This window comes from Phacochoerus africanus, chromosome 3 (genome assembly GCF_016906955.1).
Source record: "Phacochoerus africanus isolate WHEZ1 chromosome 3, ROS_Pafr_v1, whole genome shotgun sequence".
Taxonomy (NCBI): Eukaryota; Metazoa; Chordata; class Mammalia; order Artiodactyla; family Suidae; genus Phacochoerus; species Phacochoerus africanus.
In genome coordinates this window covers 86,350,853-86,378,318 of record NC_062546.1, presented here as the reverse complement: position 1 = coordinate 86,378,318, position 27,466 = coordinate 86,350,853, and the positions used below count along the sequence as shown (strand labels likewise).

General features: G+C 34.1%; 1 protein-coding gene across 1 annotated transcript in view; it reads right to left on the bottom strand.

Moving 5' to 3' along the window:
* Positions 1 to 3,508: 3,508 nt before the first annotated feature.
* Positions 3,509 to 27,466, bottom strand: part of DPP10 (dipeptidyl peptidase like 10) — a 113,249-nt gene continuing 89,291 nt past the window's right edge. Inside the window, exons 13-19 of the mRNA XM_047772090.1 lie at positions 25,915 to 26,109; positions 25,153 to 25,207; positions 11,655 to 11,754; positions 11,343 to 11,401; positions 11,161 to 11,233; positions 6,638 to 6,711; positions 3,509 to 4,619 (exon numbers count right to left, since the gene is read on the bottom strand). Of these exons, the coding sequence (XP_047628046.1) occupies positions 4,485 to 4,619; positions 6,638 to 6,711; positions 11,161 to 11,233; positions 11,343 to 11,401; positions 11,655 to 11,754; positions 25,153 to 25,207; positions 25,915 to 26,109 (691 nt within the window). The 3' untranslated portion in view covers positions 3,509 to 4,484. The remainder of the gene's footprint in view (positions 4,620 to 6,637; positions 6,712 to 11,160; positions 11,234 to 11,342; positions 11,402 to 11,654; positions 11,755 to 25,152; positions 25,208 to 25,914; positions 26,110 to 27,466) is intronic.

Below are 27,466 nucleotides of genomic sequence, written 5' to 3'. Positions count from 1 at the left end.
ACTAGAATCCAGGAGGAAGTGGGTTCAAACTCTGTCCTTGCTCAGTGGGTTGGGGATCCGGCATTGCCATGAGCTGTGGTGTAGATCACAGATGTGGCTGAATCCCATTGTTGCTGTTGCTGTGGCTGTGGTGTAGGCCAGCAGCTGTAGCTCCCTAGCCTGGGAACTTACATATGCCATGGATGTGGCCCTAGAAAGCAAACCAACCAACCAACCAACAAACAAACAAATAAATAAATAAAATTGTCTGCATCGACTTTGATGAAAGAAGAAAATTTTCACTTCACAGACTCTTTCCCCCCTAATTGCTGAAATATTGTCAAATGAGTGAAAATATTATTAGGGAATCTGAACAGTGGTAAGCAAAATCTATTGCCTGTAATGATAGGAAAGTGTAAGATAATGCTTTTTTTGGGATGGTGGAGGCCAGCGTGGCTCTAAATATTGTAAAGTGCTCTCTGGATTTGCAGTGTTTAATGACTAGATGAGATCTTCATGTTTTGATGTTTACAAGTCTGGATGCTTTGATCAACTTAATACTTTAACTGTCTCTTGAAATGATTTAGTCACATCCAAGGCCTAATGTTAGAGCAAGGGAATTTACCTATGACTTTCCAGGCATATAGTTATTATCTTCTGAGCAAGGATTTCCATGGATAGGAATAACATTTAGATATCTCCAACAGAAAAATAAAACATGTTTTAACCTTACCTATGTCCTCTTGACATTAGGGAATCCATGTAATTTCAAACATGTCTACAGTTTTATACTAGACTATCATTTAGCTTTCAGTATTATTGCTATCCAATCATTCTCAAAAATACCTCCAAATCACACATTTAAATAGTCAAAATCCATTCTCAGCTGAGGTATACATGGGTTAAAATTCATTTCAAGAATGTCGTAGAGCAGAATGGGCTTTCACATTGGCCGGAGCTGGATTTTAGGCTATTCACTCATTAACTATATACATTTAACAAGTAATGTACTTATCTGAGACTCAATTTCTTTACCTATAAAGTAGGAATAATAATATCTATTTCAGGGGGTGTTGAGAAGATTTAATTTGATAATCAATATAAAGCACTTACTGTATGCTTGGCACTAAGAGTCCAATACATGTTAGGTAGAAACAGCTTCAAACCTGAAAAGAAACTACTTCTTTATTCTCATTTTATTGCTTCATCCTATGATATACACAGTGATAAGCTCTTGTGGGAAGAAAGAGTTTCTTCAGAAAGTAAACCTGAGTCAACAGTTGGTTCATAGGTAGATTATTTAGGAAGTGATTCTAGGAAATCATGTTGGAAAATGATTCTAGAAAATAGATCTGAGAAAAGGGAAATAGAAGGGTATGCAGATGTGGACAGCTGAATTTAATGGGGCCTTTATAGTCACCTGCTCCTGTCCTCCATTAATGGATTTCAGTGAGGGTATTAACTCATCATAGATCTGCAGTGTATACTTGATGCGTCTGTGGGTTCTAGCAGATAGAGAGCGTTACCAGCAAAGATTTCTCAGAAGGGAAAGTGAGAGAGAGCTCAGCTGAGATGTCAAGGTTTGTTTATACAATTCTGGTGGCTGAAGAATGGGCAGGTGTTCAAACCATGCAAGAAAGGACAAAAGGAGCACTTCATTCATGATTCTTTATGTGCCATGTTCCTTAAGTGACTCGAGAGTTGAAAGCAGTTCAGTCCCAGGTGCCTTTGTTTCAAAGCCCACCATTTGAGCACAAAGGCTTAAATAATTCTCTTCATAGTAAAGACCAGTGTTTGTCACCTCATTTTTGTAGATCTATGGCTGGCATCTGCAAGATCCTCAATGGTGATTCTTTGTTAAACATCCAAACAAAAAGGACAGTCTGGAAGCGAACTGAGACTCATGTTTTGGACTCCTCTGCCCTTAGGTCTCAAGAAACTCAAACAAAGCAGCAAGTTTCCTTTAATCTCCATATGTTGAGTTATCAATCTTAATGGAGGCAATGAAAGTGAAAACCTCCTTTTCCCTTTTAAAGTAGTTTCACAACATTATGTGTTTATCTCTAAATGATTTAATACTACTTACCTTTTTTAATGGAATTTTTAGTTTACCTTGAGTCTTTTTTTTTTTTTAACTTCAAAGAGGAATTGACACTTGGCAAGCTTGTTACTGGAGTCTTAGAATGAATAAATATATGTGAAATAGTGAGATTATGACCAAGGGCAAATGTATAAAGAACAAAATCCAGGTACACGATTCTTTTAATAATGGGTATCTGTATGTTTGAGTGAACATTTCCGTGATCTAAAATAGCCCCATTATTATAACTCGAGAATCCCAGAGATATTTTCCACCATCCTACTAACAAGTACTTTTCATATGAGATCTATTTAGCCTTAAAGATGAAAGTGGGTTCCAGACAAAAGTTTTTCACATTAGAAGCTGTATTAAATTAATTGAAAAATAGATAAACACTGATAATAATAATAAAACAAGAGAAATGATGAACAGTAAAAGGCAAATACTTTTTGAATGTTACTCAAGTAGACAATCAATAAAACCACATCTTTCAGACAACATAATTGCTTGCCTCATAAAAAACTCTAGTTGTTGAAATTTAAAATATTGATTAAAAAGCTTCAATTGGACTTCAAATCAGCCTAAAAAGAAATTTCTATTTTAATAAAATAGGCAAAACTTTCCTTTTAAACATTACACTTTTTTTTTTAAAAATGTGTTTGCTATTCTTGAAAAAGACCTGAAATGGGTCTTTCAGAAAAGAGAGCTTTTCTCATATTAAACTGAATCCAGTGGAGCAGTGAAGATGCAATTCCAAAGAATCTGGAAGAAAAGCAGAATACCAAAAAAACAATTCATGTGATTCCAACTATCCATATTTTTAGATTGATGCTTTCAGAAAACAAGAAGGTTATTGAGCAATTCTGTAATATTTTTAAGCTTCCTCCTGGTGTTCTGATGTCATAATAATCTGGCCTATCCTAAGGAATTTTTAAAAAACCACAAAAACAGAGTATGCTGCCTCAATTTATCTGAACTTCTGACCTTAATTACAGGCTTTGGACATCTGGAAGATCTCTCAAATGATGTGAGAAGATTCTCTTTGACTTTAGTCACCAAAGTTAATATTCTCATGACTTAAATTGACTTCATACAGTCAAGTTAATTTAACACTCTCTGTTACTTATTACTGTGCGTCAACACAGCACAGAAATTAATGAATTTTGTGCCTTCAACTCAAATTAAATAGTAAACACTGCTGTTCATGAACTTTTTTGCCAATGACTAAAAAGTATTTCATTTCTAATTCTCACCAGAAGGATTTAAATTGAACAGTAACAGATGAATTGTGTAGGCACAGAATACCAAATAGGAACCTGCAAGTGAAATAATTCAGCTCTTGGCTTTTACAATGAAAATGAGAATTGATTCTTCATTGAGAGAAGTAAAAGGACTAAGTGTTTTAAAAAAGCTTCCTCCACCAAAAGAGCAAAATAGCACTCAGTGGCATTGCATTGTTAACAAAATTTCTTTATCAGAAACTATAATTTAATATTTAAGTATCTAATTTACATGTGACAAGGTATCATATTCAAAAAATTAAATTGCAACTAGAAAACTATTAACCACTAAAAACAATACCAAACACAACCCAAACATTTATAGGAAAGCAACAACTAGAATTTGAACTGGGAAAAAAAAAGATTCATCATATTTGGCTCATTAAACAAAGCATCCATTATAGCCTGTAAAAGAGCATCTCTTCTAATTCATCAAAAGTTTATCCTTTGTAGCATGAATAACATGGAAAGATTGATTTATTGTCTGCATAAGCACACGTGTGTATCGATATTGTGAGACATACACTCATGTGTTGATTTAAAGATACCGCATCTACTGATAACTGGCTGAACTTTGGAAGGTGCTAAAAGCCATATTTCTACTTGACCTGTTACCCTTTTAGAAATGTCTTTTTTATGAACAGAAATTACATAAAATACTCTGTTTTTTATTAACTGAATCTTTTCTTAAGCATAATAATCGACAATTAAGGAATTGCACTTATTTTAAAGGTACAGTAAAGTGTTAGATTGCAGCTCTGCCATCAAAGATCAGGGACTGATAAGTTGTGCATAATATGCAAAGATAATGGTGGCCATTGAAATTAAAATGAGAGCAACTAGTTACAGAACAGATAGGGGGACAACAGAAGAAAACATGCACTACTCCTACTTTAATGCAAAACTAATTTCTCACAGGAAACCAACCCTTTGACCTTTCTTACACAAAGAAATAGGTTCTGCACCCTTGGCAACACAGTAGACGTGGACTTCTGTATTCAAAGTCTAGTTCATTGTCTCTGAGTGTGCTGTTCCAATGTCATCTCCTTAAGCTGCCCTTGAAATTATGAAGCATCTACAATGTTACAGTCTCTTGGTTTCATTGAGCCTGAACATTCCCTTCAGTTCTATATAAATAGGGTCCTTTATTCATCTTCTTCTGGCTCCTGCGGTAACACGGGTATTTCTTCCTTTAAACAATCACTGAAGAATCTGAGGATTGTGCTGTAGAGATGATACTTGCTCTTCTCAGATACATTATGGCCTTCATCTGGGTAGACCTAAGATATTGAGGGGAAAGGAGATTTGAAGTTATCAAAGCAGGTCTTCTCCCTGAGAATTCATTACTTTAACCCCATTGCAAGAGAACTTCAGAAAATAATATCCAATCAAAATTTCATGTCCTTCAACTCTGAATTGTTTGTGTTAAGCTTTTCTTTTTGATTATAATCTATAAAAATCAACATTTGAGACAAAATATACTTTATGCATTTAAATTAGGTTTTGCTGGCCACCACAGTTAGAGCTTTTTATGTTCATGCTGAACAAGATGGCATGAACATCAGCTTAACTAAATTTTAGTCAGTTTTCTCCTAACTATATGCCCCAACTTTCCTAAAACAGACTCCTGCCAGTTTTAACAACCCAGGAAATGTCTTTCTCAAGGACTTGGGAACCATCTCTTGGAAAGGTAAACATTGAAGGAGAGATAGCACCCCTGTCTTCCAGGCTCCAAGTTGTAAATCTACCTCCTGTCACGAAGATAAAAGAAAGTTTACTTTTCCTTTTGGTAAGGCTGATTACCAAACACAGGAGGCAATGAGTCTCTCTAAGCTGTTGTTTCAATAGACTTGAGTTTAGTCTTAACTCCCCTATTTGCAAGTCTTGCATAAAGTTTTCCTTGTTTATTTAATCTCATGCAATACAATTCTTACTTTGACAATACCCTTTCAGGAGTTCCCATTGTGGCTCAGTGGAAATAAATCTGACTAGCATCCATGAGGACACAGGTTTGATCCCTGGCCTCACTCAGTGGGTTAAGGATCTAGCATTGCCGTTTGCTGTGGTGTAGGTTATAGACATGGCTCAGATCTCTCATTGCTGTAGCTGTGGCATAGGCCAGCGGGCTATAGCTCTGATTCAACCTCCTAGCCTAGGAACCTCCATATGCTGTGGGTGTGGTCCTAAAAAAAAAAAAAGAAAAAAAAAAGACAATGTCCTTTCCAACATAAATGACGTTAGTGCATTTACTAAAATATAAATGAAAATATTGTTATGTCAATTCTTGGATGTAAAGTTTATATATGGTATCTGATTGCCCTAACCCTAACCCTAACCCTAACCCATAAACCTTTATGCTGTCAGCACCATGACCATCTGTTTATTTCTACATCTTCATCTTTCATCATTCTAACCCTGGTTCATGTGTTTTCAATATGCTGAACCACTTTTAGTTCTTCCAAATGCTGAGGTATTAAAATAACTTGTTTCCCTTCGATGACTATTCTTTCTCTCAGACTGAAAGTCCCTTGGTGTGTAAAGTATGTCTTATTGACCCATTTAGCACAGAGACCCCTGTAAAGTAAATCCTTGAAAAACATTTATTAAATATAACTGAATCAGAGATGTAAATTATATTATGCTCTCTCCTTTTTTTCCTCATAATATTTACTCAGAACACTTTTTCCTCCACTATTTTACGATACGATTGATGGAAATTTAGGAGAAGACAAAGGGACTAGAAGAAAAAATTTTAAAGTACCTTATTTAAAAAGAAATGCCAGTGATATGAATAAAATTCTGAGGAGGAAAAAAGTGTTTTTCAAAGAGTTTATGCAATTCACTTGTAAAATTTAAGGTGTTCTACATTCTCATTGTAAACAGGAAATAATAACAAAATTTGGTGCTAAAAAAAAAAAAACAGCAAAAATAGGAGTTGCTGTTGTGGCACAGCAGAAACGAATCTGACTAGTAACCATGAGGTTGTGGGTTTGATCCCTAGCCTCATTCAATGGGCTAGGGATCTGGTGTTGCTGTGAGCTGTGGTATAGGTTGCAGATGTGGCTTAAACATGGCATTGCTATGGCTGTTGTGTAGGCTGGCAGCTGTAGCTCTGATTTGACCCCTAGCCTGGGAACCTCCATATGCTGCGAGTGCAGCCCTAAAAAGCAAAAAAAAAACAACCAAACAAAAAGTAAAATAATAGGATGAGAGATGGAGCAATATAGAAGCTGTGTTCTATATCTCAAAACTAAAAATACAAGGTAGAAAATTACATTCTTGTGAAAAACTGGCTTACCTGCATGGTATAATTCACTCCGGCTTTTATTAGGTGTTTGATTAATTCTGCTGAATGCTGGAAATGAACTTTTGCTGCAAGATATTAAATTATGATATTTGAAGGAAATATATTTTTTAAGATCAGAACATTTTTATATCATTATTTTCAAAGAGATGAGTATTTTATTTTACATACATTGTGCATTTAAAAAACTGATACATGGCTTTAACTGGGAAGCCAGTAGATTCAATGGTAATAAAACTTTGAGCTTCACGTTTTAAGAAAATAAATTAAAAGAGGAGCTACTACAAAGCTTCTACTTACTGTACGGAATGGTAGTTAGATTTACTTTATTGGATATCATTTATAATTTCTAATTGTTCATATATTTTATGCCATTATAAGAACTTTAACAAAGTGAATGCCTGTTTGGATAATAAGACTGCAAACTGGCTTTTTATTCTTTTCTGAGGATTTCTAGGGCCAGTCTCAGCCACTGGCATTCTGCCTTATATTAAATTAGGCAAGAATATCTCATGTTGAAAAAAAAGTGTATACATCTCAGTATTCTTGGGCTAAATATTTAATGTGGACCATACTAGTCTCACCTCTTTCCTTCTAGCTTCCTCCTCCCTGAACCAAAGTTCCAAAACTTTAAAATAAGTAGCACAGTGGACTGGAGGTGGGTAGTGGCATTGTCCCTAACTAGCTATGAAGACTTGGAAAAATCACTCAAATTTCTTTGTGTAGCACTTTGCTCACCAGCACTTGGGCTATACATTCCTATAACGTGTATCTTCAAATTTCTATAAATGACTTTTTTTTTTTTTTTTTTTGACTGCACCTATGGCATGTGGATGTGCCTGCATCAGGGACTGAACCCGAGCCACCACAATGACAATGCCATATCCTTAACTCACTGAACCACTAGGGAATCCTATAACTTTTAAATTAACATTTTTAAACTGTCTTTATAAAAGCAGGGTAAACTTAATAGTTTAAGCTTCTTCATGGTTCTAATTCTATGGCACAGAATAATCCTACTACAGAACATATAGTAAAGGACTCCAAATAATCATTTAAATCTTTTGAAAAAGTCTGCCTAATAATCTTTTCTAAGATGCTCTTATTGTACTTAATGGGAAAATTACCATGTCATCTGTAAGTAAATGTACAAATTGCTCTGTAAATGTAAGCTACTAGAAATGCTAATAAATAGGGTGATGACAGAGGTAAAGTGATCTTTTATATACCTCAGTTGCTTATTGTAGAAAAAAATTGAAAAAGATTCCATCATTCAGCTCTAGAAATACAGATGAAAAGATAAATGTATAAATGGATTTTCCAGTTGATGTTTTTGTTTGTTTAGTTTCTAAATGCAAAGCCATTTGTCCCCTTCCTAAAACTTAACAGAGGTGTTAAAAGTCTAATTGGTTGAGTTACCAGATTTGCTGATAATTTCAGAAGTTAATATTTTTCCTTTTAATACATATTTATTTTTATTAAAGATTTACACAGTTGTGCCAATTTCTGCTGTATAGCAAAGTGACCCAGTCATGCATATATATATATATATATATATATATATATATATATATATATATATACACACATTATTTTTCTTATATTTCTTCCACTATGGTCTATCCCAAGAAACTGGATATAGTTCCCTCTGCTATTCAGCGGGACCTCTTTGCTTATCCATTCTAAATGTAATAGTTTTCATCTACTAACCTCAAGCACCCAGTCCATCCCACTCCCTCCCACCTCCTGCTCAACAGCCACAAGTCTGTTCTCTATGGAAGATAACATTAATAATGTTAGTATTATAGAGTCATTGACTGAGAACCTATAACCCACCAGTCCTATATAGGGTGTATGGGTGGTGTGTGTATGAGTACAATTGTGTGTGTGTCCTCATGTGTGTGCAAAAACACACAGGTGCATTTTCTTTTAAGTGACAAGTGCTGAATGTCTGCTTGTATTTTATCAGATAGGTGAAGCCCCAGGCCCATGACAGAGTGAATCTGGGAACAACATGATTAACTTTAGTAGTTATAACATATGAAAGAAAAAAATGAATAATGCTAATATCTAGTATGATGACTAGATATAAAATAATTTAACCTTGATTATAATTTATTCCCACAATTAAAGTTTAACAGCACAGCATATATTAGCCTCAGAACTGGAATCAAATTCCTTTTTTTTTTTTTGTCTTTTTGCCATTTCTTGGGCCACTTCCACAGCATGTGGAAGCTCCCAGGCTAGGGGTCAAATCAGAGCTGTAGCCACCAGCCTATGCCACAGCCACAGCAACGCAGGATCTGAGCCATGTCTGCAACCTAGACCACAGCTCATGGCAATGCCAGATCCTTAACCCACTGAGCAAGACCAGGGATCGAACCCACAACCTCATGGTTCCTAGTCGGATTCGTCAACCACTGAGCCATGATGGGAACTCCTCAAATTCCTTTTTTAATGAATCAACATTTGTGGGATTTCCAGACAGTTATATTTATAATAAATATTTATATACTTCATAATATTTGTTTTCCCAATTTTATTTGTTAAATAAAAAGAGTAGTAATATCTACTGCACAGTATTTTTGTGAAAACCTAATAATACAATATTAAAAGCTTTCAGCACATTTTCTAATATATAGTCAGTACTTAATAATCGCTACTTGTTACTGTCAATGTATATGTAAATTCTTAATACTTTAGAACAAAATTCTAATATCCTTCAAAATGTTTACATCATGTTTCACCCAACATGGGTATGGTATCATCTAAATCTTTTTTTAAAAATTTTATAATAGTCTTAGATTTTCCAAAAAGTTGCAAAGATAGCACAGAGAGTTCCAGTGTATACCTTACCCAGTTTTCCTATTGTCAACATCTTACATTATGGTACATTTGTCATAACTAAGAAACATTTAGACAAAATGTTTCCTTAACCCCTTCTGGACTAGAACAGTTTCTCCAACTCTCTTGTTTTTGATGACTTTGGCAGTTCTAAGGAGTTCTGGTGGGGGATTTGGTAAGATGTTCCTCATTTGGGTGTGTCTAGGGTTATAGGTTTTTGAGACAAGACCATAGAGAAATGGAGTGATGTTCTCATGCTACTACCACCCTGTCTTGTCACTGTTGATATTGACCTTGATCATCTGGCTGAGGTGAAGTCTAAGTCTCTCCACCATAAAAGTTACTCTTTCTTTTTCTATATCATACTCTTTTGAAGCAAATCACTTAGTGCAACAGACTCTGAAGTGGGGAGGAAGGAGAATTAAGCTTTGTTTCCTTAAGGTGAAGTATCTACATAAAATTATTTGGAAATATACCAAAGGGAGGTTTGTCTCTTCTCCCTCATTTACTTATATATTAAAATATATGATCCAGGTTCTAATTTAACTATGACCTGACATGATTAAAAGTTAGATTTGAGAGCTGGTATTATCTTTGCTGTAAGACCTTTTTAGTGATATTCTCTGTAAAATGGGATAAAAATACTGAGGCAGGGGCAAGGCCAGGTGGATTGACAAAACAAGTTCAAGATTTAAGAAATATTGCTTCAAGGCTTTGCTTCTCTTTGCTCACTTGCCAGGTAGCCTTGGATAAATCAGTTTCCTCCACGAAATTGATTTTTCTCATTCGTGTGTGGAGCTATAAATACTCAGCCTTCTGTTGAAAAATTTCACATAAAATAATAGAAAAAATATAAATTCTTTGAGCTTCAAACACTTCATGTGAGTATAAAATGATATTATTTATTACTAGTAATATTAATCACATCCATCTCGAATGTTTAAAATAATAAAAAATGAGAAGTGATATGTAAGTGCTTTTTCTTGGTTTTTGTTTTAACTTAAGCAATAAACCTGAGTGCTCACAACTATTTGCTCTCCTGCTGTTTATTCCAGGTTAGTTTCCATTTGAGTCTTAGTAGCATCGAACCACATGCAGTTATTTACATATACATTAATTAAAATTGGGAGTTCCTATTGTGGCTCAGTGGTTTAGGAACCCGACTAGTATTCCAAGAGGATGTAGATTCCATCCCTGGCCTTGCTCAGTTGGTTAAGGATCCGGCATTGCAGTGAGCTGTGGCACAGGCTGGCAGTTGCAGCTCTGATTTGACCCTTAACTTGGGAACTTCCATATGCCATAGGTGCAGCCCTGAAAATAAATAAATAAATAAATAAATAAATATTAAATAAGATTTAAAAATTCAGTTCCTCAGTCATACTAAACATGTCAGGTCCTTAAGAGCCAGATGTGGCCACTGGCTACTCTGCTCAAGAGCAGAGAACATTTCCATCACCCCAGACAGTGTGACTGACACTGAGGCTCATGCCTGCCTCTCTTCTTAGTCCTAGGGACCTTCTTCCTACCTCCTACCAGGCATGAGATTCTTTGTGTCTCTCTCCTCTGCTCTCTTCCCCAGAAGGTTCACAGGCCTCTTGTAAGCAAGTCCTTGGACGTAGCCCTTGGTTCAAGGTCAGGCACCATCCACCAGTAGCAACAAATATAATACTTACTGTCAGCAGTCCCATGAATTATTAATATATTTTCTTCTTTTAAGCCATGAATATTATGGAGCACACTGGATGCCTAGAAAGAAAAACACAAAAATCCATTGATAGAGATATACCTCTATTTGTATTTTGAGTTTTCAGAAAAAAAAAATCTCTTCTTTCTTTGCTATTTTAAAATTAGTTACCTGGTAGGTGCTTTCTTCTTTAGATGGCAAACCAAGGTATCTTTCAGAGAAAGCAGAGGCTGTGACCCAAGAAAACAGACATTTAAGGATAAACTAAAAACCATTTGACTAGCATATTTCATCATTTAGTTCCTACATTTCACATTTAATTATCATGCTCCAATAAAACTGATTGAATCAGAGAGGTGAGAAACAGCTGAGAACATCTGTGATAACACATGATAAATAAGCTCAATTCAGCTTCTTGGTGTTAGGACTTTCTTTTCTACAAATCAATATATTCTATTAGGTCAGTCTGTAGGAAGTACTTACCATACAACTTCAAGTCTACAATGGGTGCAATCACTGATCCACATTTAAAAAGTTTTTCATCTGATTTTAGGATCATTGATGCAATATAACCACCATACCCCTGCAAAAAAAAAAAAAAGAAATTTAAATATAGATGCAATTTATCTATCTATCTATAATTATTCCTGGAGATTTTTTTAGCTTTTGGTTTTTATTTGATAATATTTGTATCAGAATGACTCATAATGTCCCAGACTTGAACAAAGCTGTATCACTATACACAAATGAAAATTTCAAGAGTTGTCTACATTTTTATATAATAAGCATTTTAATAACTTTAGATAAAATTAAAAAAATTGTATATTATCCAGTGTCAAATATTTCATACAGCATATCTGGGAATAGCTCCAAACAGTTTGAAGCTAAGGAAATGTAGCACCAATTAAATCACATATCACTTTAACAATATATATTTAATAAAATGTATATTCATTTAATAAAACACTTCATAATGATGATGATTAAGAATTAAGAATTAAATATTTAAAAGATATCATCATATGTATAGATTCTACTTTCAATTCCACACAGCTAAGTATTTGATATAAATGGTATGTAATGAATATGCTTAGGAGTTAGGTGAGTTGGATTATTTTAAAATTTATTTTTAAATGTCCTCTTGAAATGCTTTTGAACTAATTACAAATTATTTAAAAAATAAATCAAGGTGTTCACTTTTCTTTTGTAGACCATGATCTAACTAGTGAAGTTCCAGAGGAGATTTTAATAACTTCACTAAGGCTGGACTCAGGGAATGACCTACTGAGTTGTCTGTTCATTTTAAACAGTAATTTTTGCTGGGCTCCTGGCACTGTTTTTCATTTTGCTGCACAATGGAGTATCCCAATAGATACTAAACAAAATATAAACACCCAGGCCTTAGCCCAGAAATTCTCATACCGTTGATTCATGATGAGCTCTACTTTTGAAAGGTTTTGTTTTTGTTTTTGTTTTTGTTTTTTGTCTTTTGTCTTTTAGGGCCACACTGGCAGCATATGGAGGTTCCCAGGCTCAGGGTCAAATCAGAGTTATAGCTGCCAGCCTATTCCAAAGCCACAGCAACAGGGGCTCTGAGCCACATCTGCAACCTACACCACAGCTCGTGGTAACACCAGATCCTTAATCCACTGAGCAAGGCCAGGAATAGAACTTGTATCCTCATGGATGCTAGTTGGGTTTGTTAACCACTGAGCCACGATGGGAACTCCTACTTTTGAAAGATAAAGATTTCCAAATGATTCTAGTGTGGTCCTATGCTGTAGAAACCCCCCCTTTTTTTTTCTCTAAATCCTTGAGATGAACGATAAGAATTTTATTTCCCTTTTTTTTTTTTTGGCCCTGCCCATGACATGTAGAAGTTCCCAGGGCAGCGATTGAACCTGTGGTGCAGCTCTGGCATGTGCCACATTAGTGACAACACTGGATCCTTAAATCCACTGAGCCAATAGGGAACCCCCAAAGAAATTTCATTTATATTTTTAAAGCATCATTTAAAAATACAAAAGTACAAAATGTGATCAGACATTACTAAGTGTCTAATAGAGCACATGCGAAAAGTAGCAGAATAGGCTACCCTAAAATACACCACTTGGCATATTGATTATTATGAGCTGTAGGGTCTTGAAAAAACAGCAAATTCAGGGAGAGGCTTTCTCTGAATTCCCCTTATTTGCCTAAAGACAGACCTTCTAAAAGGACTTCAATTGTCCTAGACCCCATCGCTGGAAGTTTCATCAACAAGGGAAGACTGACTCTTCACAGTAAAGGAGAACAGAAGTTGACACCATCCCCAGAGAGACTTTGTCACAACTGTACCTTCCATCTAAGTCCCCATTCATCTTTCTTAATAATTTACTCTCTCCTAAAAGGCCTGCATCCCCTCTCTCCTTTCCCTATTAAGATGATATGTAAGCCTGAATTCTAAGCCACCTCACTTTTCCCTGGGTATCTCCTATGTAGACATGAGGTATACATGTCAACAAACTTCTGTTGTTTTTCTGTTTAATCTGTCTTTTATTATAAGAAAGCCTCAATCAAGAACTCAGAAGAGTAAAAGAAAAATTATTTTTCCTCTCCTATATATGTCAATTTTATACTGGAATATTTAACTAGCACCCAGACATTTGAGCAAAGCTTCCCCAACAATTAGGAACTGTCAGAAATTAAATTATCCTTTATAGAGTTAAGCCACCACAGAGTGCCTTTGCTCAGTCTCTTTGAGAAAAACAAAAATAACCTTAGGTCAGCAAATTAATGAAACAAGTAATAGGCTTAGAGGCATTAACATAGCTAAAGAAAGAAGTAGAAGGAAAGAAAAGTAATTATTTTATCCTTCCAAGTTCTTGGCTGAGATGCCTTCCAATAAAAGACAGATTAACAAGAGAAAAAAAAATGTTTATTTACATGTATACCTCACCTATACATGGAGATTAGCAGGGAAACTGAGTAACTCCCTGCCCTGGCCCAAGTTACCACATTAAATACTTTCTAAAGACAAAAGAAAGGAAGGCCAGTTGTGGGAAATTACCAGGAAAAGAATAGCAAACAAGGGTAAGGTTTGTTATGCAGATTTTAGTCAGTGCTTTCTCTACTGATAAATTTCTTAGGATTTAGAGTCATCCTTCTAATTCCTGGTACAGAGAGGAAAACACAGAGATTTTCTTTATAAATGAGGTAACTTCTCTGTTTTTAAGGCTTCTGCTAAATTTATGCTGTTTTTTAAGATAATCGGCTCAAAATAACCCTTTATACCAAAGAGGCATGTTTTGGGATGGCATATTCTGCTGTCCTTCAGAAGTATGAAGGTTTGGGATGAGTCATACAAAGAAGTAAATAAATAGAAATTATAGGGCAAAAATGTAGAGAGACTTTGAAATTTCTGTCCCTATAAGGAGCTTTTCCAGTATATTATTTCTAAAATTCTCTCATGGAGATAGAGACCATAGCGATGTAGCCAAGAGGTTTCAAATATTTCCCAAGGGGTAACAGTATTCTCACAGTGAAAAATGCATCTTAGTTGATAGCTTTCAGTTAAGTGACTATAATTCTGTTATTTATATATTGACAACTTTGAAAGAATAGCTGAATATTACTATCCTGAGAATAAGTGTACATCATATTTAAATAATATAAATTTTAAAATTATGTTTTTACCTCAGTTTTATGTGATTCTTAGAGTCTGATTATCTCCAGGAACTAAGTAGAATTGTGCCTCCCAAACGAGGGGGAGATCACAGAACAATACTTGAAAGTTCTTTTTAAAATTTTTTTGGCAGCCCTGTAGGCATATAGAGTTCCCTGGCCAGGGATCAGATCCAAGTCATCACGGCAGGATATGCTATAGCTGTGGCAACACCAGATCCTTAACCCAGTGTGCCCGACCTGGGATCGAATCTCTCTCCCAGTGCTGCAGAGATGCCACCGATCCCCTTGTTCCACAGCGGGAAATCCTGAAAGTTCTTTTAAACCATTTTGGAATCTTGTTAAAATATACATTCTAATCCAGCAGATCTCAGGTAGTACCTAAGATTTTTAACTAATTCCCAGGAAATATTTATGCCACTGTCCTGTATTTTGAATAGAAAGTTCTTATTGTTGTAATAATATAATAAAGATGCTCACCAGAATGTCTTCCTAGCTTCAGCCAGCATTCCTTAGACCAGTGGAATTTTAAAAAATATGTATCAGAGCCCTCAAAAACAACTGAATCAGTATGTGGAAAACAGGCTGTGGAGCTCTCCACAGTCTAAGTGAAGGTAGGTTTGTAAATCATTGATGCTGCATAAGGAGTTCTATTTTATTATTTCAAAAAAAATTTGGGACTTGGGATTAATGAAAGGAAATATTCGTTAATATTTAATGATTGCAAAAGTTTTTGAATAAAATTTTCTCTATAGCATTTAAAAATTGAATTAAAAATGTTGCTTTAGTTTAATTTTTCTTAGAGAAATAAATTCTATATTTAAAAGAAAATCAATACTGGCAGAAATTAGAATAAATTAAATTTTAAGACAGAACATTGTAAATCAACTGTAGTAGAAAAAGTAAAAATCTTACATTTTTTTTAATTGTTCACCTTTCTATCATTTCATATTTATTCAATGAATGCAAGAATAGGTTATGAAAACGTTCTTGGGAAAATAATATTCTATAAGATGCTAGGAATCAGATGTAAGTTCTAGCTAGATATAGAATGGTTAATTTAGTTTTCCGAACAACTCATATCTATCAGGAAGATACCAAAAACTGAGGTTCGTGCTATTGACTGTAGTCGACGAGACGATCTTTTAAATTTGATAAAGGTCGGTACTACTCAAGAGCCAGTATAGGCTGCTCTGTGTCAGTTAGCTGTCATTTTATTGGTTTCTCAGTGATCATATGTTTCCGTTTATTAAAATGGTTATATCATATCCCTATGCAAAGCATATTAGCATTACCTGTAAAATTTTTAAAAATTTATCTAGCTTTTTAAAATTTTTACAGCTGTATCTGTGGCTATGGAAGTTCTCAGGCTTGGGTTTGAATTGGAGATGCAGCTGCAGTCTACACCACAGCCATGGCAACACCAGACCGAGCTGCATCTGTGACCCACGCTCCAGCTTACAGCAACCATCAACACCAGATTCTTAACCCACTGAGTGATGCCAGGGAATGAACCCTCATCCTCGTGGAGAGCACAGCTGGGTCCGTAACCCGCTGAGCCATACTGGGAACTCCAAACTTACCTAGATTTTTAAAAGTTTATTCAATGGACCAAAAGTATAGAAAACTTCATTTCTTTAAAAAATATACATATATATTACCCATGATGTAAGAAACTGAATCCAATAGAAAGACTTATAGGAGCAGTGGGTGGAATCTGCAATACTATTTTGCTGAAGACTTACATTTTTATGTGCTCCATGTTTTGAAATAGTTAGTTGACATTTTTGAGATACTCTTCAAAAGAGTTCTTGGTTGCAATTAAAAAGATACACTGACAGAACTGAAAAAAAAGTTTTTCCTACAGCCATAGACTTGTATGATTCTTTCTGAACCACATCATTTGTAATATACAGTGAAATAATTTGAAATAAAAATACTGAAAATGTTATGAACAAAAATTTATTGCATAATATTAATTTGCAATAAAAATTTTAATTTGTTTACTATGATCCCATAAATTATATCTAAATTCTTATAATCCTGTCTTGCTTTTTTTCTTCATTTTATATAGATATAGTAAAACTTTGAATACTAGCAGTGACTCAGTGTTGCTAACAAACCTTTGCCCAGTTGAGACTATGTAAGACTATGTAAATAAATAATGATTTACCTCTATAGGTTACATTTTAAAAAGCTTCCATATCCAATGGATTTTTAAACTTGTTTTACCTTCCCCAGATATCCATGCCTCTTGTCTCCTCAAATTTCCTTGTCTTAGACCAATCACGATCTCCTAGTGAAATCTCTCCTGTCTTATGACTGAAAATTGCTGCCTCGTCTTTAATCTTGATCTCTTGCCTCTCTGCTTCATTCTTCTGAATTGTAATATTTCTGACATTTTATATACTTTACTAATTATTTTTGTTTGGTTTTAATTTATCTCTCTGCACAGAACTAAACATTTAAAAAAAAATTAGACTTTTTTGTGACTGCTGTATGTCCAACAACTTGAAAAACGCTGGGCACATATATTACACACATATATTATACACTTGGTAAATGTTTGTTGAATGAACTAATTTTATTCCAATGCATGCTGGCCTGGCAATCATAGCAATATTATTTCTAAGTATGATGTTTATAAGGCTTTAAATTTTGCCACCTACTTTTAATGTGTGTTATCAATTTTTACAAAATATGTCAGAAAAATACTTTCAGGAGTTTTCATACTTGGTACAATAAACAATAACATTGTTACATATTATATGAAATTAGATTAGGTTCTAAAGGTAATTATTCAAACTAAAATGGATCAAAGTCTTTAATCAAGTCATATGAATAATTATTGAGTAACAGATGGCCAGTTAATAGCTAAATATGCTAATAGTATAAGATTTCCATTAATCCAGCAAACAAGTTATAAAAAAACACTGATAAACACATGCTATTCACAATAGAAATTAAATTATACAATAACATATAATACCTAATAATAAATATAACAGAGAATATATCTGAAATATATAAAGAATATTATAAAATTCTACTGAGAAATATTAAGGAATTAAATAGAGAGATGTACTATGGGATGCACATCAAAGTTATATCTTTTGAAAATTTTAATTCTTCACAAATTAAAATAAGGATTTTTCATAAAATTTTAACTAAAAATTACAGCTGAATATTTGGGAGAATTTGAAAAAGTGGAGAAAATAAGAGAGGTAAGCCAAGGATATTTTGAAAGAAAAGAGTGAGGAGTGGAAAATATTTTGATATTAAAATATATTACTATTAAACATAATATTATAACTAAAGAACTATAAGATCAGCATAAGAACAAATAGGCAGATTACACTAGAAATAAATCCAAGAACATCTGAACTTAATGTTTAGACAGCATCACAATCAAAGTTTAAGGATGATTTATTCAATCAATGGAGCTGGTGAAACTGACTAGCAATTTAAAGCTAAAGAAATAAATTCTCAGCATACAAGTATAATGTACTGCTCTCTGCCCCACTGAAACAGATACACAAAAAGAAAACATAAAAATACTTATTTTGATAGGAATGAGATATCTAAAAAATAAGATCATTAAAAGAAATCACTTGAAAGATTTTGCCAAAAAACAAGGCAAAATTTGGAACACTTCAGTTTTGTTAATGATCATAAATGACACTGTTTATGAATGATCATAAACAAACTCAAGGAGTATTTCAAACAGATGTGAACAGATTATAATCTTTAATGTATCAAAATCTCAAAACTGCATTAAGAAAATAAACACATATTTTCAAATATGCCCAAGACCAATATTAAATAAGAATATATACATATATAAATTGACAATTCAAAAAGAACATTATAAAATGATTAGTAAACATAAAAAATTACTTTTACATAGGAATTTTTAAATGGAATAGAAGAAATGAGATTTATCCTTCTGTATGAAACAACTAAAAATATGGGCAAAATACGTGAAATAGAAGTTTTGATTCTACATATAAACTTTTAATTTTGATAGGAGACAGCAAAAGACAAATATAGAGAACCTATCAAAACCCAAAAATGATTACTAAAAATATATTCATAATGTATACATATTGGAGAAACTATAAAGCACCAAAGAAAAATTCTTAAAAAATATGAAATAGTCAACATTGATTCTAAACTTTATAAATAAAAAACCTAGATGAGATTTACACAAACAAAAAATTGAAAAAGAACAAGATGGAAAAACTTCTACTATATCATTTTTAGATATAGTATTATTGCACAATAGTGATTTTGGTATGTCAATTATATCTCAATTTAAAAAATGAAAAAAGGGAAAAATAGGTTTGTGATTATAGTATGCTTCCTATAATTTAGAAAGCCTTAACACAAAAGTGTCTGTTGCACAACATAAATAGTCCATAGTTCAGCTGTGTTAATATATATATATATGTATATATGACAATAAAGACAGGGGAAACATGCTCAATATTATTAATCGTCAGAGAGCTGAAAATGAAAATAAAATTAATACCTCCATTCATTCATTAGAATGGTTTAAATTAAAAAGACTGATGATATTAAGAGTTAGTGAGTATGTAGGGCACCTGGGACTCTCATATACTGCCATTGGTAAAATAAAATGATACAGCTACTTTGAAAAAAGTTTGGCAATACCTTATAAAAGCAAAGAACAAAACAACAACAACAAAAAAAATAGAGAAAGGAAAAAAGAGAAAAAAACAGCTTAAGATAAATGGAGGGAGAAAAAAATAAGATACTAGGGACAAATAATAAAAATTATAAAATGTAAATATATCAGTAATAACAATTTATATAAATAAATCTTCATAAATAGACAGATAAAAAGTGTATTTTTTCCTTTTTTTTAAAGGAGCATACCTAAATCATAGGACAAGGTTTGAAAATAATAAGATAGAAAAGCAAAAACAATGTGTATTAATCTAAAGAATGCTGGTGTTATAATTTTAATATTTCAAAAATCACTTATAATGCAAAAAATCAATAAACTGGGTCAGTGCAAAATAATAACAGATTAAGTTTACTCAGAAGATGTAATAATTTTGAACTTGGAGAGAATGAATAAAAATAGTCGTCAAATATACAAAGCATAAATTAACATCATAAGGAGAAATCAAATAATTTACCATTATTAGGCATACTTTAATACAGCTTTCTTGGAAATTAGAGAGATAATGTATCATTAAGTAAGTTTATGATTTCAACATCATGATGGACAAGTTGATCAAACGGGCTTATATGTAACACTAAATCTTTTAAGCAGAGGTGAAGATTTTATAAATCATTCCTAAATCATAAATCAACTGAGGTTGCAAAGGATTTCTGTTTTTCTAGTCAATTCTATGAGTACAATTCAATTATAATCAAAGTCAATTACAGAAAAGTACCAAAACTCCTATAGTGGAAAAAAATAAGAAAAACAATTCAGAGGGTATACTTACCCTGGAAATCAAGAAATACTCATATTAAATTTTAAAAAGTACTACATATAGTACCAGTGGGGAATGCCCAAGGAAGTATTATAAAGGGATTTCTTCATTTAAATGCTTATATTTGAAAGGAAGAATGCTAGAAATTAATATGCCCAACATTCAATATGGTAAGTAAAAAAACAATGGATTTAAAGAGTAGAAAAAATAACAGGAAGAGTAGAAATTAGTGAAAAAGAAAAAGATAGAGAAGAAAAAATTAAGCTAAAAATATGTTCATGAAAAATAGGGAAAGATGAGAAGGAGATGAGGAAGAGAACAAGAACAAGCAAGAGAGTGAGTATTGCAACAGAGAGCCAACCAAGAGGAGAGGTGCTCCAGCGATGGCAGAGGACACTAATAAGCCAAGCTGAGGGCAAAATGGGACATTGCCATCACTAGTGAAATGATGAGACATGCGATAAGAGGATAGATATTACAGTTTGAAAATATTCTTGAACAACATATGAAATGGAAACAACCCTTTTAAAACTGCTAAAGACAGGAGTTCCCATTGTAGCTCAGGGGTCACAGAACTTGACATAGTGTCTGTCGATGAGGATGTAGGTTTGATCCCTGGCCTTACACTGTGGGTTAAGGATCTGGCATTGCTACAAACTGAGGAATCAGGTTGCAGATGTGGCTTGGATCTGGCATTGCTGTGGCTATGGCATAGGCCTGCAGTTGTGGCACCAATTCAACCTCTAGGTTCGGGAACTTCCATGTGCTGCAGGTATGGCTGGGAAAAAAAAAGTGCTAAAGACAAATTTTGCCACTGGAGGTGCAAGGTACAAACCTCCAGCGGAAAAATAAATGAGTCATGGGTATAAAGTGTAGAGGGTGGGGAATATAGTCAATAAATATGCAATATCTTTGGTGACATATGGTAACTAGACTTTGTGTGGTGGTCATTTTGAAATGTATAAGAATATCAAATCACTCTACAGTGTGCCAGGAACTAACATAGTGTTATAGGGATGGGGAGTGGGGGAATTGGATGAGGGCATTCCAAAGGTACCAACTTCTAGTTAGTTATAGGATAAATAAGTACTAGGAATGTAATGTACCACATGATAAATATAGTTATCCCTGCTATATGTTAAAAATGAAAGTTGTTAAAAGAGTAAATCGTAAGAGTCCCCTACACAGGGAAAAATATTATTTTCTATTTATTTAATTTTGTGTCTGTGTGAGATGATAGATGTTCACTTAATTTACTATGATAATTATTTCATGATATATATATATCAAATCATTATGTTTTACACCTTTAAACTTATATAGTGCTGTATGTCAGTTATATCTCAATAAAACTGGAAAAAAAACAAAAAGTACTGACTCCAGAAGAAATGAAAAAATCTTAATAGTCTTATACTGATTATATAATTTTTTTTTTGTCTTTTTGCCTTTTCTAGGGCTGCTTCTGCGGCATATGGAGGTTCCCAAGCTAGGGGTCTAATCGGACCTGTAGCTGCCGGCCTACACCACAGCCACAGCAATGCCAGATACAAGCTGTATCTGTGACCTACACCATAGCTCACGGCAACGCCAGATCCTTAACCCACTGACCAAGGCCAGGGATCGAACCCACAACCTCATGGTTCCTAGTCAGATTCATTAACCACTGTGCCACAACAGGAACTCCCTGATTATATAAATTAATTTTTTTTTTGTCTTTTCTGTCTTTCTAGGGCTGCACCTGTGGCATATGGAGGTTCCCAGGCTAGGGGTCTAATTGGAGCTGTTGCTGCCAGCCTAGGCCATAGCCACAGCAACACCAGATCTGAGCGTGTCTGTGACCTATACCACAGCAATGCCAGATCCTTAACCCACTGAGCGAGGCCAGGGATCAAACCTGCAACCTCACAATACCAGATCCTTAACCTACTGAGCGAGGGTTAAGGACAGCAATGCCAGATCCTTAACCCACTGAGTGAGGCCAGGGATCAAACCTGCAACCTCATGGTTCCTAGTTGGATTCGTTTCCGCTGCGCCTTGACAGCAACTCCTAAATTTAAATATTAATTAAAATTGTTCCAAGAAAGAAAGCCATAGCCCCAGATACCTTTACAATCTAATTCTGATTCCAAGCACATTTTCTAGACAATAGAAAAAGGAAGAACATAATTCCTCAGCCAGTTTTATGAGTTTAGCATAACATAATTGATACTGAAATGAAACAAGTGTATTCCAAAACAAAAAAATCGCAAGACCTAAGTCTTAAAGCTACAACATTCCCTTATATAATAAGAAAGCCACCTTCTAAGTTATAATTCAGTCTCAGATATGTATATTTGTTTAACAGAAGTGGAATATTTTCTTCTACTTGAAATAAATATAATTGTGTTTTCATTTGTTTATATCCTATGTTAGTCTAGCCTACATTTATATTGCCAAGGTAAATTGCCCTGAGACTCATCCATCCCCTAATACAATTAGAAACATGAGATTTTTGAACTCCTAAATCTAAGCCTGCATGTTTCTAGACTGACACCTAAATTTCCTGGTTAATATGGAGAACTCTCTAAGGTTTGTGACCAGTCATCCTTCCAGTGTTGTTACCTGTCACATCCTTATGTGAACCATAGTTTTAGTCAATTACTTTATTTTGTGTTCTCCAAACATGCTCTCCTTACCAACATGATGCATTTACATGAAACTCTTCTTGCCCTCTACTTGCTGAATGATTTTCTATATCCAGTTCATGTTCTACTTTCTTCCTGAAGCATTTTGTGACTTTCTGAGTCTTCTCTAAATCTCCATTTTAAAGAATGTTTGCAGAATGTTTGGTCTCTTATACTTATTTATGTGTATATAAATAAAGTCCTGAAATAATAAGCCCTAAGTCCTCTGTAAACTATTATATATATTAGGACCATTAAGGAGTAAAATATTATCTACTATATGTACTTTTGCTGTGGTAAGAAACACACAAAAATTTACCATCTTAGAACATTTTTAAGTGCAGCGTTCAGTTGGGTCAAGTGTATTCACTTTACTCTGAAATTCTATGCCCATTAGAAAACAGCTATATTTTTACCTCTCCCCTAGCCTTGGCAAGCTCTACTCTGCTCTCCATCTTTATGAATTTGATGGCTTTAGATATTTTATATAAGTTGAATAAAACAGTATTGCCCCTCTCTGACTGGCTCACATGCCTGAACACAATGTCCTCAAGGTTCATCCATGCTCAGGATGTTATATTACTTTATGCACTTGTTAATGTGTCTACAGTGTTTTCACTTCTCTGGAATGATCACTTTCTTAGACATTTTCATTTCTTCACTAATATCTTTACTGCTAGTTATGGGCTTTCATTTATCTAGTTGTTTGCACTTATGTGGGAGGTGCATTGTTCACAGAATATTTTTATTGATCCCTTGAGTATTACTGAAACCAAAAATTAAATACAGCAAAGGCATGGTGCACTGCAAATATCTGAGGTGGGGGCAGAATGGTAGTGATTTGTGTTGTTTTATATTTTATTCATGTGTTAAGCAGTTATCATGAATCCAATTGTCTGTGTGTACCGCTAAAGTTTATGCCCAAGTAAAATTATCAGCTACGTACTGTCATGAATTTCTGGGTTCAGTTATAAATAGTAGAAACTATATTGTTTAAATCCATGAACGCCAAGAGTTTGCTTTGTTTATAAACTAAAATAGTACAAGATCTCTTTTTCTTCCTTTTATTAAAATTTTTAGTGGCCACACCCACAGCATATGGAAGATCCCAGGACAGGAACTGAATATGAGCAGCAGTGGCAACCTCTGCCACAGCTGCAGCAACACCAGATCCTTTAACTCACTGCACCAGGCTGGGGATTGAACCCACACCCTCACAGGAACCCAGGCCACTGTAGTCAGATTCTAAACCTACAGCACCACAGCAGGAACTCTCACAAGATCTTTCTTTTCCTCTTAGTATCTTTACTAGCCCAGTGATATGTATACATTAGGTGCTCAATAAATATCTATATAGTGTCCATTTTCCTACTGTGAAAATGATGTTGACCTAGAGATAAACGTTATTGCTATAAGAAATAAATATCCTCAGGGAATTATATTCAATGTCTTAAAATAAACCATAGTGGAAAATAATATAAAAAGAATATATATATATATATATATATATATATATATATATATATATATATAACTGAGTCACTTTGCTGTACACCAGAAACTAACACAACATTGTAAATCAACTATACTTCAATTAAAAACATTTCTTTTAAAAGAGGTAAGTATCACACAGAAAGCACAGAGGACATAGTTATCCACACTGGTCATTTTTCAGTTCCTAAACCATGCAGTCTTCCCCAAGGCTCTGTGCTTGTTCCTTCTGTGGAGAACTCTCTCCCTCAGTAGATTTGTATGACTGCCTTCCTCTTAATATTTAGGTATCAGCCTAAATAGCACCTAAATCAGAGGTGCCTTGCTGGACTACTCAATCTAATAACATTGGCCCTTCCTGGACTTAACTTTATCCATCCATTTTTCCTGCTTAGTCTTATAAGACTTACTACCATACGAAACTGTTTTTCATTTATGTGTTTACTTTCTATGGTTCCTCTCTAGAGGAGAATCTTCATGAAAATAGATTCTTTTTTCTGTTGTTGCTCTAACACCAAGCACCAATTAGAGATCCTCAATAAATAGTTGTTGAATTAATAAAAAACTTAATGTATATAACATGAATTATAATATACTTCAAAGGATAACAGAGAAGTTATGGTAAAATGAGGAAAGTAATTATATAAGTACACATATGAATACATCATGTAAACACATATATATTTCTATATTTACCTTTCCAAAAATGCTTAGTCTTTTGGAGTCAATGTATGGCTGTTTCAGTAAAAATCTGAAATAAAAAAGATGAAAATTATGGTTATAGCTTCTTGAGTTAAATGAAACATGGAAATTCATTCTTAGCAACAAGAAACAAAACAAAAACAAAATAAAACAGGACAAAAAAGAGGTCAAACTTGAACTGCTTTAGTAGTTGCAGGTTCATTCATGCAGAAGAGTCCCATATAGCAAAATCTTGCTCTGAATGTAGTGGTGCAATTGTTCTGATATTGCACTTGTTAACTTGTTACAAATGCAGAATCTTGGGCCCATTACAGGCCTCCTGAATCAACACCTACCTCTTAACAATATACTAGCAAATGTCTGTATACTGTTTTAAAGAACCTACCAGCTTTCTCTGGTCATTTTTTCATGCCAGTGATGAAAAGTTATCTGTAAAATCTCAAGGACTGTAATTAAGTGGGAAAATAATAGACATTGTAGAATATTGTAAATACACAATGTAGTAGTTTAATTAACGTTTCTCCCCTTTACATAAATCCAAAGCGAATTCTCATTCCAGAAGGGGAAGTATGATCATTCTTTTATTATGTCACTGAGAATGATAGGTACTCGAAAAGATACAATAATCTACATGATTAACCAAGAAAACCGTCTGATTACTAAAAGAAAAATCTCTGAGTCAGCATTAGAATTCTATATCACATAACCTAGCTTTTCATTATAGGAAAAGTAATAAGAAAATGCACATCCACTTACTTCACAGCTGCTATTTGGTCCTTTACGTCCACGGAGCCTAACCTTCGATGAATCTCCTGCAAAATTTTTAAGCCCTGGAATCCACTTCCTCTACCATCAAACCGTGCTATGATGACATTATCTGTGTCGACAAGGACTGAATCCCAGTCAACATGGAACTTATCTGTAACCAGCTGGCCTCCTGGTTCTTCATCCCTGCAAATACCAACACATTGGACCAAAATAAGAGCAACTGATAATGTGGTCGAAATTTAGCTTCCCACTTATCAGTTGAAATTATAGAAATGACTTATGTTGGCTATTAAATTTTCTATTGATTCTTGATAGCTAACCTAAAAGTATAAATGACAATTTCCTTTGTAAATTTAAATGAAAAGCTTTTTGAATGAAATAAAAATACAAAATAAAGTTTAAGACTGTTCATGAGAAATCATTTTAACTCATTTTAAAGAGAGGAAAATAAAGTAAAATGTACACACATTCCATAGCCATTTCTAAAGAATGACTGTCTAAGGTGCCATACAGGCCTGATGTTCCTGGATTGTTTACAGAAACTGTGTTTTAGAAATGTTTTGCAGATGGAATATAAGGGCTAAAGGGTATGACAGAGAGCAAATCAATTATGGAGGTTTAATAATAATTTAATAAGAAATGTACAATCCTAAATCACATCAGACACAAAAAGAAATATTGCATTATTTCCTGAATTTGTGTATGTATGTGTGTGTGTGTGTGTGTGAGAGAGAGAGAGAGAGAGAGAGAGAGAGATATGCAATTCTCACTGAGAAGAACTTAAGCAAACAGTGAGGAAAAATTATTTTTCATCATTAAAGCTGACAGCAGGAAAAGGAAGCAGACACACATTTGTTTGAAAAATTTGAAAGCTAGAAGTAAAGAAGGACACACAAATGATAAAGCATGAACAATCCCTCCGAGACTGGCCATACAACCCTGAACGCACCTGATCTTGTATGAACAATCCCTCAGAGGGAAAAGGTGATAAAATTTTAAAATGTCACATTACAATGGTATTTATAATTTATTTTCCAGAATACAGGAAAGGCAAAAAACAGACTCTCATAAAATCACACAGATTTTCTAGGTCCAAACCTAGGTAAAATTCAAACTCACAGTTGTCCATGTGATCTAGATTTAAAGAGCATCAAAACATTTCTCTGAAAAGATCTCCATTTTTAGTTAGGCTGCATACTAGAAATCCTCACCCTCCTCACTCTCCTATAAAGACACCAAATTTGCTTTCAAGTTTAAGGAGATGTGTTGCTCAGAAGCATCAAAATATACTGATGCACACACTAATCCCAATTAACAAGCTTTTAGGGTAGCAGATTAGCTAAAGAAAATAACTTCTGGGCAGAAAATAGAGCAGATACAGAGGCTGTGTGGGACCAATGAGTTAGGTAAAGGAGGAAGTAGGGAAATAGGCATCATGGTCTATCCCAAGACACTGGATATATAGTTCCCTGTGCTGTAGTGGGACCTCACTGCTTATCCATTCTAAATGGATTTTCATTTACTAACCCCCAAATTCCAG